This window comes from Phlebotomus papatasi, chromosome 1 (genome assembly GCF_024763615.1).
Source record: "Phlebotomus papatasi isolate M1 chromosome 1, Ppap_2.1, whole genome shotgun sequence".
NCBI lineage: Eukaryota > Metazoa > Arthropoda > Insecta > Diptera > Psychodidae > Phlebotomus > Phlebotomus papatasi.
Window position 1 is genome coordinate 11,218,212 of NC_077222.1, and position 13,483 is coordinate 11,231,694.

At 36.4% G+C, this 13,483-nt stretch overlaps 3 protein-coding genes across 4 annotated transcripts; 1 reads left to right on the forward strand and 2 right to left on the reverse strand.

The window, feature by feature from the left end:
- Positions 1–428: 428 nt before the first annotated feature.
- Positions 429–7,268, reverse strand: LOC129798478 (DNA polymerase eta). Its single transcript, XM_055841634.1, has 3 exons — positions 6,974–7,268; positions 6,115–6,903; positions 429–1,722 (listed from the first exon to the last, which is right to left on the reverse strand). Exons 1-3 carry the CDS (start codon positions 7,129–7,131, stop codon positions 459–461), a joined length of 2,211 nt encoding a protein of 736 aa, XP_055697609.1. The 5' UTR covers positions 7,132–7,268; the 3' UTR covers positions 429–458.
- Positions 7,269–7,383: 115 nt separating this feature from the next.
- LOC129798482 (ubiquitin-like domain-containing CTD phosphatase 1) lies at positions 7,384–8,539 on the forward strand. Its single transcript, XM_055841638.1, has 2 exons — positions 7,384–7,621; positions 7,685–8,539. The coding sequence occupies exons 1-2, from the start codon at positions 7,456–7,458 to the stop codon at positions 8,473–8,475; spliced, it is 957 nt and encodes a 318-aa protein (XP_055697613.1). The 5' UTR covers positions 7,384–7,455; the 3' UTR covers positions 8,476–8,539.
- A 2,944-nt stretch (positions 8,540–11,483) lies between these two features.
- Positions 11,484–13,264, reverse strand: LOC129798480 (DNA-binding protein Ets97D). 2 transcript variants are annotated; one of them, XM_055841636.1, is made up of 4 exons: positions 13,083–13,263; positions 12,816–13,018; positions 12,618–12,750; positions 11,484–12,554 (listed from the first exon to the last, which is right to left on the reverse strand). In XM_055841636.1, the coding sequence occupies exons 1-4, from the start codon at positions 13,189–13,191 to the stop codon at positions 11,638–11,640; spliced, it is 1,362 nt and encodes a 453-aa protein (XP_055697611.1). In that variant the 5' UTR covers positions 13,192–13,263; the 3' UTR covers positions 11,484–11,637. The 2 variants fall into 2 exon arrangements, with proteins under 2 accessions (XP_055697611.1, XP_055697612.1); XM_055841637.1 differs by having other exon boundaries at positions 11,484–12,750; positions 13,083–13,264.
- Between the last annotated feature and the right edge of the window lie 219 nt (positions 13,265–13,483).

Sequence of the window (13,483 nt, forward strand, 5' to 3'; positions counted from 1 at the left end):
TTCTGGAATTAATCAATATTTAAGGACAAAATATCTCCCTTGACGGACTTGACCATCTGTAAAACGTATCCAGGGGGGAGTTTTCTGTCCCTTTCACCAGATAATTGAACAGAAGAAATACTGCTCGTCTGAACAGGATGTTTCCATGATCATGGAAGGGTAAGGCGTCTCATGGATGGACGCTAGGACACTTTCTACAAGATATTCAAAAATGAAAAGCATCGGTGGTCTCTGGTTCTTGAAACATTCCCGAAAGAGTAGTTTCTGGAAGGTGATTGATCAGATGAGAAAATGCATACGTTATTTCGATTCTTTGGATGAACTTTTGGAGGGGAGAAATAATTCAATTCGATATATCTTACATCAATTCGTTCAGAAAATTTGCCACCCTGAGGTCTTCCAGGATTACCCAAATTAAAAGTCAAGAATTTACTAAAAAAGGTTTAATGAAATTTTCATCACAAATTTTGGGTAAAATAGCTGGCTATGTTTTGCATTTTGGGGCTCTTTCCGGAAGCTGAAGTCTTCTGGGAGCTCACTTCTTGGCGATTCATCTCCATGTGCAACTTCCTGGCCACATGGTAGTCCGCATGCTGGACAAACTCCCCAATGGGGATTTGTTTCCTGCACTCTGGACACTCCTCAGTTGGTTCCCTCGGTTTCCGCTCCTCCCCTTTGCTCAGGAACTTCTTGATCGTCGGCAATGGGGATGCCTTGGACATCTTCATCTTCTTAGCCGCTGGCGGGGCTGATACTTTCTCCTTGACTCCCTTTCGAAATTCACTTCGCTGTTCCTGACTCAGTTGCAGCGCGAAATGGTAATCTGCATGTGATGCTGCCTCGAATTGGGATATCCTCTTGTTGCACTTCTCGCAGACCGTCATGAACTCTTCCGGGAGGACAGGACGAGAGAATTCTGCGTAGGTTTTCTTGTATTCCGGAGTGGAGGCTTCGTAGACTGAATTGCTTTCCGGAAGGGCAGATGGAGATTTTTTGGGAGTTACCGGGAGCGATTTGGAAGTCGATGGTTGAGGAGAATCCTTCAGGAGTTCCTCGGTTTCCTTCTCGAGAAATTCCTGGAAGAAACCATCGCTTCTATCTTGGGATTTCTCTGGAGTTTCCTCAAGGACAATTGCGGTTGTAGGATCTGGAGTCTCTGATCTCTCCTCAGCTGCATCATTCTCCAGATACTTCTGAAAAAATCCCTGTTCCTCTTCCGTTTCCTGAGGCTTCTCCTCCTTTTTCTTGCTCTCCTGCTTCTTGAACATCTCCTGGATGGGATTTTTCTTAGGAAGCTGATTCTTCTCGAATTTACTAACACTGAGCCCAAGCAATTTGATCGGATTGTTCAGCATTGAGGGATTTTCAACAACGTAGAAGACATCTGTGTTCTTCTTGATCACTTCAAAGGCATCATCAGCCATCTTCTGGGCATCGTAGACTTCCAGGTGAACGCTCCTTGAGCTGGCAATATCTTCCTTGTCTATTGTTTGCGTAAAGCTCACTGTGAGCAGTTTCCCGCGACGATTGTTCTCCTCCTGATCCTTCTCTAGTCGATCAACAACTTCAGAAGCCAATTCCTTGAGCCAATGAATCAGGGTATTCACTCCAATTATTGCTCCTTTCCCTGGAAATTTCTTGCAGCAACCGATACTTTTGGAGATTAACCGGGTTACGACCGGCTCCAGGTCAATTCCCCGAGCCAAATAGTACAGCCAGGTACTGGAAAAACCATTTAGAAGCCCCCATATTTTTCTGGTGCCTCATACAACTGCTTAAAATTCTTATGATACCGTAAATCTCAATCCCAAAAGAATTTAATTATTTTCAATAAGATTGATGCTTTTCCAATCCCAAAAACATTTTAAATGGGATTGGTACGATTAGTCCCTATTTTTTTTACCTCTTCGGAGAAGTGGTTGGTCAACTATCAGTCCCATTGCATTGTAAAATTCAATCCCAAAAGAATTTAATTATTTTCAATAATTGGGATTGATGCTTTTTCAAACCCAAAAACATTTTAAATGAGATTGGTCCCTATTTTTTACCTATTCGGAGAAATAGTTGATGAATTATCAATCCCATTACATTGTAAAATTCAATGCCAAAAGTTATTGAATGTAATTAACAATTGGGATTGGAACCTTTCCAATACCACATGTATTTTTTAATTGAACTTATTAGCCGCTTTCTTATTTTCTTTATTCATAGAAATGGACAGGTGATCTTACAATTCCTAAAATTTCTATGATCTCTGATTGGTATAAAAAATTTTAACAAATATCTTTCCAAATCCCAAAAATTATTTTATTGGGATTCGTTCTCAATTGTGTTTTTTTTTTTTAAATCTATTCCAAGAAGTTAATAAATGATTATCAAGACTGCAAAAATTGTATGATCTCTAATTGAATTCCGGTATTAAAAATTACACCAAATATTTTTAAAATCAATCCCAGTGAGTCCCAAAAGATTTTGAGTTAGTTAATTATAACTGGGATTGGAGACTTTTTAATCCTAACAATATTTTTTATTGGGATTTGTTCGCAATTATTTTTATTTTAATTATTCAGATAAACGGTTATTAAAGTCGTACTGTAAAATATACTGTAAAACTCAATCCCAAAAGAATTTAATTATTTTCAATAATTGGGATTGATGCTTTTTCAATCCCAAAAACATTTTAAATGGGATTGGTCCCTATTTTTTCACCTATTCGGAGAAGTAGTTGGTGAATTATCAATCCCATTGGATTGTAAAATTCAATCCCAAAAGTTATTGAATGTAATTACCAATTGGGATTCATACCTTTCCAATCCCACGTAAAATTTTTAAAATTTCTATGATCTCTAATTGGTATTTTAAATTTTAGCAAATATCTTTCCAAATTCAATCCCAATAATGTTTTTGAATTTATTTAATAATTGGGATTAGAGATTAGTCAATCCCAAAAATTATTTTATTGGGATTCGTTCTCAATTGTGTTTTTTTTTATCTATTTCGAGAAGTTGATAAATGATTATCAAGACTGCAAAAATTGTATGATCTCAAATTGCATTTAGGTATTAAAAATTACACAAGGTATTTTTAAAATCAATTTCAGAGAATCCTAAAAGATTTTGAGTTCATTAATAATAACTGGGATTGCAGTCTTTTCAATCCCAACAATATTTTTTTTAATGGGATTGGTCCACAATTGTTTTTATTTAAATTATTCAGATAAACGGTTATTAAAACCGTAGAATTTTCATGATCTTAATCGATTTTTAGCATAATAAATTAGGGCAAGTATTTTAAAAATCAATAGCATGATATTGTAAAATTTAATCCCAAAAGAATTTAATTATTTTCAATAATTGGGATTGCACCTTTTTCAATCCCAAAAAAGTTTTTGGGATTGGTCCCTAATTTTTTTTATTTATTCGGAGAAGTAGTTGGAGAAATATCAATCCCATTGCATTGTAAAATTCAATCCCAAAAGTTTTTGAATATAATTAACAATTGGGATTGGAAGCTTTCCAATCCCACATATATTTTTAATGGGACTTATTAGCCGCTTTTTTATTTTGTCCATTCAGAGAAATGAACAGAAAGATCGTACATTTTTAAAATTTTCGATAATCAATCCTATGATTTATGAAATTTCAATCCCAATAGTTTTTTTGAATTTATTTAATAATTGGGATTGGAGATTAGTGAATCCCAAAAGTTATTTTAATGGTATTCATTCTCAATTTTATTTCTTTTATCTATTGCGAGAAGTTGATAAATGATTATAGATAATCTAAAATTGCATTTCGGTATTAGAAATTACACCAAATATTTTTAAAAGCAATCTCAGTGAATCCCAAAAGCTTTTTATTTAATTTTTAATAATTGGGATTGGGATTGCAGTCGCATGATTTTGTAAAACTCAATCCCAAAGGTTTTGAATTTGTTTAAAAATTGGTATTGGAACCGTTTCAATGAAAACAATGAAAACAATGAAAACTGCAAAAATTGTATGATCTTCAATAACATCTCTTCGTATTAGAAAATACACCAGATATTTTTAAAATCAATCCCAAGATTTTTTTAATTGAATCACAGAAGATTTTGAATTTATTTAACAATTGGGATTGATGACTTTTCAATCCCAAAAATATTTATTATCCATTTGGATAAGAGAATAAATCGTAAAATTTATTATTAATTTAAATTTAATTTTGGTGTCACAAATTAGAATAAAATATTTTCAAAATTAATCCCATGATTATGCAAAATTTCATCCTAAAAATTTTTTATCCAATGAATAATTGGGAATAAATCTTTGCAATCCTAATTTTTTATGAAATTAAAACTGAAGCGTTTTTCGTTTTAGGGAAAATGTTTTCAGAAACAATCCATTATTTTAATCCCAAAAGTATTTAAATGTCATTAAATTTTGGGATTGGACCAGTTTCAATCCAAAAAATAATAATGGGTAAATGGGTAATGGGTAAAATAACAAGATTTTAATTTACATTTTAGAACAATAATTTGAACGAACAATAAAGACAAATAACTGAAAATTCAATCCCAAAGATTTTGAATTCAGTCAATAAGTGGGATTGCTGACTTTTCAATCCCAAAAATACTTTTTTAACGAGATTTATCTTCAATTGTTATTCTTTCATCCATTTGGATAAGACAATTCCCCATTCTTAAATCCGAATGGATTTAAAAATGGGAAATAAACCTTTTTAAATCCTGATTTTTTTATGGGATTGAAACTCAAGCGTTTTTCATTTTAGAGAAAATGTTATCAAAAAAAATCCTAATATTTTATAACACTTAATCCCAAAAATATTTAAATGTAATAAAATTTTGGGATTAGACGGATTAGACCGGTTTCAATCCCAAAAAAATCAATGAGATTATTACTTGTAAAATACATAGGATCTTAAATTACATTTTGGAGCAATAATTTGGACAGTTAAGGCCAATATCTGAAAATTCAATCCCAAAGATTTTGAATTCAATAAAAAATTGGATTGCTGACTTTTCAATCCCAAAAACATTTTTATTGGGATTGGTCCTGAATAGTTTTTATTTTATTTACTCAAGCAAGAAGATAAAAGGTTATCAAAACCGTATAATTTTCATGATCTTAAATTGCATTTTGGGATTGTAAAATGCACATATCAAAATCAATCCCAAGACTTTGCAAATCTCAATCCCAGAAATTTTTTAATACAATTAAAAATCTGGATTCGTATTTTGAAATTTTGAAAGATTTTAATGGGATTTGTACTCAAACGATTTTTAGATCAATCCCAAAATATTTAGTGGGATTGGAGTCTTTTCGTGAAAAGTTTATGATCTGAAATTGTACTTTGGGCCTTTTTATAATACAAATATTGAGGCAAATATTTTAAATTTCAATCCCAAAGTGTTTTAACACGAATTCATTCACCAAATGGAATTGAAGATTTTCCAATTTTCAAAATTTCTAATGGGATTTGTATTTAAATATTTTAAGATCAATCCCAAAATATTTAGTTGGATTGGAGTCTTTTCGTCAAAAGTTTATGATCTTACAATTTAAGCCAAATAGTCTAAAATTCAATCCCAAAGGCCTTTAATTTAAATTCGATCTTCAATTGGGATTGGAGACTTTACAATTCTGAAAATTTCTAATGGGAATGGTACTCAAACATTTTAAGATCAATCCCAAAATATTTAGTGGGATTGGAGTCTTTTCGTAAAAAGATTATGATCTGAAATCGTACTTTGGACATTTTTGATAATACAAATATTAAAACAAATATTTTAAATTTCAATCCCAAAGTGTTTCAACTCGAATTCAATCACCAAATGGGATTGTAAATTTTACAGTTCTGAAAATTTCTAATGGGATTGGTACTGAAACATTTTAAGATCAATCCCAAAATATTTAAGTGGGATTGGAGTGTTTTTGTAAAAAGTTTATGGACGTTTGGTATTACTGGTATTATTGGGATTGGAGATTTTAGTCTTTTCTTTACCAATTCTTTTCATTTTCGTATTAGAACAAGATTGGGAATCCCAAACTCAATCCCACTTTGGGATTCGCTTTAGGCTATAGAAACCAGGAGCAATAGAAGAAGAAAGACTTACCCATCTTTATCGTTGAAAGCTTTCCGGAGCTCAGCTTCTGAATACTCCAAGAGGTCCCCCATGAATTTCACGTTGAGTTTCTGGCACACAATCTCCCCAAACTTCCCTCCAAGGCCTCTAACTTTGAGAATGGGCATCTCCTCGAAGAGCGTCTGGACGCAATCAATGCTGATGACTGTCTGCTTATTCGGCTTATTGAGTCCCGCCACGAGCTTGGCCAGGATTTTATTGTGCGCAACTCCAGCTGAGCACTCGTAGCCTGTTTCATCCTTAACAGCCCGACGGATATCGTTGACAATTGTGGCTGCCACGAGGAGTTTCACTTCATTCCTCTTTTTGACGTCTTTCTCTTCCGAAGTGCACGATGCATTGACAGCACGGAAATCCTCAAGTTCCTCAGCTTCTGGAGTGCCCTGCGTGGAGGACATTCTAGCTGAGAGACTCCTCACGAAGTCTCCGAATGTCTTGTGCCCAACTGCGTAGGTATTGGTGACATTTTCTGGTTTAATAAAATACTCTCCTCGGTCCATTTCCTTCATTCTTTCGAGGACATTGCTAGTGATGTCCAGATAGGCCTCGTCTACGCTTGCCCTCTCGAGATTGGGTGTGAAGGACTGAAGAACCCTGGCTACGTCCTTCCCAGCATCTCTGTACTTTGTCAAATCAGCTTTTTCCCTCACCGAAGGCACCCTCACTAATTCTATTTCCGGACAGTGTTTCCTGGCTTCATCTCCACGCATGTGGCGAGTGACACCTCTCGCTCGTGCTGGATAATTAACCGCAATGATCCTGGAATAAATCCCACGGAGGTTTAATGAACATTTTCTGAGGATTTCAGTGAAAATTTGAGGATTTTTACCCGCCTCCCATCCAGGAATTGTACTGAACAACCGCCATGGGCTTTCCCTTGAGCTCTGGATTGAGTTTCTCCTCCACCTGACAATAGAAACAATCCATATCCACAAGAACTACTATTCTCTCATAAGTATTGCTAAAATTCAACTCGGAATTGGTCATTTTTGTAGAAAAACTCGAGAAAAACCAAAAATTTCACAACTTGTCAACACATCTTTTTCCCTCCTAAAAATTCTTGCAGTTTTTTGTGCAATTCAAATTGAGGTTATGTAAGGCCTATTGGGATTTTTCTCCAAAAAAATGGGAAAAATTAGCCAGGAGAGGTTCAGGAAGAAAATTCTAATGAAATACTTTGAGGAAAACTGTAGAAAATTGGGGATTTTATGAAAATTTTCCAGTTTTTTTGCCCAAAAAAAGTGACAGTTGCAGGTGGCGCCACAGTCCACGTAAACAAAATTCCTCCGGAAAATTTTTCAGTGGAAAAAAATGAGCGGCCTGAAAGAGATCAGAATAATTGTGAAATGGAGTGGAAAAGAGTATGAAATTGGTGATTTGACTGAACAGGACACAGTGGCCTTGCTGAAGCATGAGATATGCAAGAGGACCAATGTCCAGCCGAACAGGCAGAAGTTGCTGAATCTCAAGTACAAAGGTGAGTGTTTTTGGGGGCTGATTCTGGGGCTCCTGGCTGATGGTCAGGACTGAAATTTTCCAGGTAAGTTTGCTCCTGATGACACCAGGCTGTCTGCCCTGGAGATTAAGCCGAATTTCAAGTTGATGATGGTGGGCAGCATTGAGGCTGACATCGAGGAAGTTTGGAAGGTGCCTGAGGAGGAAGATGTGATAGATGACTTTGACACAGCGCATCCCTTCGAGGAGCAATCGTATGACAAGCAAGAGGTGTATCTGACCAAGATCAGCAAACGCATTCGTGACTACAAGATTGAGATGCGAAATGAACCGAGAGAAGGAAAGAAATTGCTGGTCCTGGACATCGATTACACTCTTTTTGATCATCGCTCATCGGCTGAGCAGGGCAGTGAATTGATGAGGCCATTCCTGCATGAATTCCTAACATCTGCCTACCAGAACTACGACATTGTGATCTGGAGTGCGACCGGGATGCGTTGGATTGAGGAGAAGATGAGACTTTTGGGTGTCAGCACCAATGAGAATTACAAGATTCTCTTCTACCTGGACAGTGCAGCAATGATCAGTATCTACACGGGTGACCATGGGGTGATCGATGTGAAGCCCTTGGGAGTGATTTGGGGCAAATTTAAGCAATTCTCAGCCAAGAACACCATCATGTTCGATGACATTCGACGCAATTTTCTCATGAATCCCAAATCCGGGCTACGGATCAGACCCTTCCGTCAGGCCCATATCAATCGCTCAACAGACCGAGAACTCCTCAAGCTTGCCGTCTACCTCAAGGACATTGCTGAACACTCTGAGGACTTCTCCAAGTTGGATCATCGCAAATGGGAACACTACAAACCCTAAAAATCTCTTTTTGCATTTTGTCCTTTGTCTCTTCCAAGCAAATAAAATCTTTTTGTATCCTTAACATCTTTTTTCTTGTTGCTAAAGGTCGAATGGGTCGAAGGATTAAAATTTCTCTCAAAAAGTTGCTCTGGGCAAGGGGCCATTCATAGAGAAAAAGTATGCCATCTTTATGTTTCTAGAATTGATTATGCGTTTCTTGAAACATTATCGTGTTTCTCAGATGTTTCTTATCCTTTTGATGTTTCGGATGAGCATTTCCGTGTTTCTCGAATGTAATTTAGCAAATTTAAGCAATTTTTCGTGTTTCTTGGATGTTTCCACGTTTCTAGAAACGTTTCAATATTTATTGAATTCAATTTTGCGATCTTTTACACACGTTTTCGTGCCTCCTGGACACATCAACGTACACACGGCTCTTCGTTATCCGGCTGATTGGGGGACAAAATTACATTTAGGTTTTTTGAATGATCAACGGTTTTTATATTTTGTGCTATGATTTTATTTTCTGTCTGTCAAAGAACAAGAGAATTTTCTTCATGGTATGCTTATGTTTCATTTTTTTTTTATCACAAATTTGTATTAAAAACTTCGATAGAATGATAATAATACTTTAATTTACACTGGAGAAACTTCATGTTTAGTAAAAATAATTTTGAATACATCAACCGACAGTGTTTGGCAGCTGTCACCCGGATAACGAAGTTCCGGATAACGAAGAGCTGAGTGTATTTATAAAAACGTTTAAAGACTTCAGATAAAACGTTAGAATCTGCTACTTCCCGGTCAGAATTTGTTTTATTTCGTTTCCGCATTTTCGAATTTCTTGATTTCAATTTTATAAACGTTTCCGTATTTTCTGGATGTATTTGTGCATTCTAGATTCTACTTGAATATTTCGTACTTCTAGTATGCTTTTGCAATTTCAAAAACGTTTTTGTGTTTTTTTTTTGTATACACTTTCGTGTTTCTAGAAACATTTCTGCATTCCTCGGATACGTTTCGTGTTTCTAAAAAGGTGTTCGTGCATTTTGCATTCAATTTAGCAACACAGTTTTAAGGTTTTTTTTGGAAGTTTTCAAGGTTCTTAAAACACTTTTTTTGGAGACATAACCGTTTTTCTAAATACTTTTCCAGATTTTTTAAAGTTTTATGTTTCTTTCTTTACGTTTCTGAGTACATTGACGAAGTTTGCGAATTTATAGAAACATTATCGACTTTATGGTAAAGTTTTTTGTTTTATTATGTATTCTCGTTTGTAAGAACGTTTCCAATTGTCTTAGATTCAATTTTATGGTAAGGAACCGACGTACTAATTTATTACTACCAGCAATAATCCGATGATTGTCGGATGGAAAAGTTCAGACCAGAATAAAAAAAATCTTTTTTTTCCAGAGCTTTCGGTGTTCTATACGCACCTTTTCTTCAGTGGTCGAAAATGTCAGGTTTCTGGGGCTGAACGAAAAATTCTGGGCTGAATTAAAATTCTAATTCTTGGCTGAAATTTCCCATTCGACGATCACCGGATTTTTGTAAAGGATTCAATTTTGTGATTCTAACGTATCGATGTTTCTAAAAACGTCTCCATTAATCTCATTTTTTTTTTAAAGAAGTTCACGTGTTTCTTCTATTGCGTTCCAAGTTTTTCCAAACATTAGAAAAATTCCTTAAAAGTGTTTCCTCATTTCTATAATTATAAACGATTCTAAGTATCCCAGATGCGATTTTGTGATACATTCAATTAACGCCTCCCTCCTTTCCATATTTCCTAAGGCTGTTTTTCTTGAAAAGTTTCCGATTTTAGATGCGTTCTGCACGATTCTTCACTTTTAAGAAAACGTTTCTGGATTTTAGAAATGTGTTTTTAAAACCCGGTTCCGAATTTTTGAAAATTGGAAACATTTTTAAAAACGTTTCCAACGTTCTGGAAAAGTTACCATCGGTTACCGTGTTTCTTAAAGACTTTTTATAAACGTTTTTGGACAGATCTACGAGTTTATAAAAAACGTTTTTGGATCTTTGGAAAAACTGATTGCTTGTCCGAATTTTGTACAAATAATTCCGAGTTTCTTGGATTTTATAAATGTTTCCGTGTTTATAGACGCACTTTCGTATTTTTGAAGAAATTTTCGTGTTTCTTTGATTGCGTTTTCATATTTCAATTTCTCGAAACGTTTCCTATTTATTTTTCAAATGTGTTATCGCGTTTATGAAAACGTTTCCGTATTTGTGAATGTAAACGATCGTGTTTTTTTATTGCATACGTGTTTTTTTTTGCTTCCGCGGCTTCTGTGTTTCTAGAATTTTTTTTTTTAGATTCCTCGAAAACCTTGCATGTTGTCTGTAATTCTATTTCGCATTTCATTGAACCCTTCTGTGGTAAATCTTAGTCTTGATCTTGATTCTCATTAGTCCAAAGTCTCCAAATTTTTAAAGAGGTTATTTTAGGAGTGAGGTTATTTATAGCACATAACCGAAAAAACCAACTTACCGGGGGGTAGACATAACCTAACCTTGAAAAATCGCCAGAAATCTCTAAAGAAAATTTCCTAGTTCAATGCATCGTGGACGTGGAAATTATCTATAGTAATTTATAAATTTACAAACTTTCACCAAACGTTCCAGCATCATCTTAAGTGACTAGCATCTGCTGTTTTAAGGTTAGAATTTGATTAATTTTCTTTTAACTTTAGAAACATTTGAGATCAGTTTTTTCGTTATCAGAAAATTCTTAATATAACTGCAATTTAAGAGTGAGAGAGATGAATAAAATTTTAAAATTTTAAGGTTACACTAACATAACCTAAAATTTTTACAGTAACTCAAAAAATAACAGAATTAGATAAAAGTATCCATTAATTTTATTCGACTTCCGTGTTTAAAACTTTTTTTTACTGAAATCTGTTTTCCTGTAATTTTATTCAAATAACCTTGTAATAACATAACCTCATTTGTGACTTTCACTCTTTTTTATATTGGAAATAAAAATAAAAACACTTTTGGGATTGGGATTCAAAGTATGTAAAACAGTAAAACTTTTTTATACAGTAAATATATTTTTTTCATTCAGAAAGTAATTAACGGAATTTGAGGTTAGACGAAAACTAACCTCAAATTCCGATTTATAATCCAAATTAAAAGAAATCTGTCCTACCAGTCTCCTCAGATTGTTGCTGAAAAATCCCATTCTGATGATTTATCCCTGGATTCAGCCTCCATGTCGCATTCCATGACCAATCGGGCAAGATCTTTAGCATCGTAGCCGATCAATTGCTTGAGATCGCACACGAATTTGTACACAAATCTCCTGCCGTGCACCTTGGAGATCATATCGCCGTCGTAGTAGTACCTCAGGGCCCTGGACAGTTTTTCATAGTTCATGGTTGGCTTATTTTTGCGTTCCCCCCAGAGCTGAGCCACCCTCTCCGGATCACTCAGCTTGAATTCCCCATTTCCGCCCACCCACTGAATTATCCTCCGATGCTCAATGTCCGTGAGGATTTCCAGCAGGAACTGCCACAGCTGAATCTGTCCATTGTTCCCGCTGCGATTGCCACAGAAAATCGGCTCCATCCGGATGTTGTCCATGGACAGGCGATTGGTAGTCTTGACAGGGGATGTTCCCTTGCCTTTGTTGGCACTTTCTGTGGGCAGGGCCCCCTCCTTGGCAGCCTCTGCTGGAGATTTCTGCAGCACAGCCACAAATTTGCACTTTCGCAGTAGTTCAAGGTGAGTCCAGAAGAGATCCCCAGGATCATTGGGGACTTTCTTCTTGAATTCCGGCAGGGAGATACTACAGAGCTCCTTGCCACTGATGCACCAGTCAGACAGCTTTATCTGAGTCAGATTGAACTGTCGGACTGCCCACTGTAGCCAGTGACGTACCTGGGCTGTTGTCCAATCCCTGGGATTATCAGGGATTTGCAGACGTGCCTGATCCCGCTTAAACTGATTGTCTATCGCCCACTGATCCCCAAATTTCTTCTGAGCCACCGGAATACTATCCTCATTCTCATTGTCACTGAAATCTTCCACATTCTCGAAATTCTGGGAGGACTTTGTGCTGCCCTTTGAACTTTCTGGAAGCGAAAGGAACCCATCACTCACCCCGGGATTTGCTAGAGAATCATCATTCTCCTTACCAAGGACATCATCTGTGGGCTTCAGGACGTCAATTATGTTGATTTTGTTGGATGTTGTCAGCACCTGCACGTTGATCTGAACCAATCCCTCACCCTGAACACACTGATCAACGAGGTTTTTGTGTCCCTCCAGCTTTAGCAGCAAAAATACCCTTCAGAAACTGCCCAGAAACCCCGGAAAAACACTCCCGGACTTACCATTTGTGCATCCTGCAGCCAAAACTGAAAGTATTTGAGATTCTGACCCAGTCTCTCCTCCAGCAGCGATCGCAGCTTGTTCAGCGGCTCCCGGATGTCCATGTGGAGGATGATAATATCGTCAGTGTCATCGACGCTGGTCTCCTCGCGGTTGTACTCAAAGAATGGGGCTCCGGATATCAAGTCAATGTTTTCAATAGCGCCTGCAAAACCAAAACATCAACTCTGAAGCGTCCTCCTGGGACTGTTCCTGACTCTGCATCTCACCCAAGTCATTTTCCTGATCATACGCCATCTCGTCCTGCGATGTGTGGTCATCAGAGTCGTCTTCTTCCACTTTTATTTGGGTTTTATTGAAGGTTTTCAGCAGATTCATTTAAAAGAGAAGCACCAAAACACGCTCCCACTTGTGACACTTCGGTACACTGTTAGAAACGGGATGGGATGGATGGGAAGACAACCTAACCTCCCATCCAGTGGCGTAGTCAGATTTTTTTTAGGTTAGATTGAACATAACCTCATGTTAACGTAAATTTAAATTTAAATTTAGCTTCCACCGAGCGCCATGAGCGCGCCTAGCGGAAAATGAGAGAGTGATAGAAAAAAGAAAGAAGAGACTATACGCAAAATTAATTTGTCAAGAAAAGTGAATTAAAACTTGTTAAAAG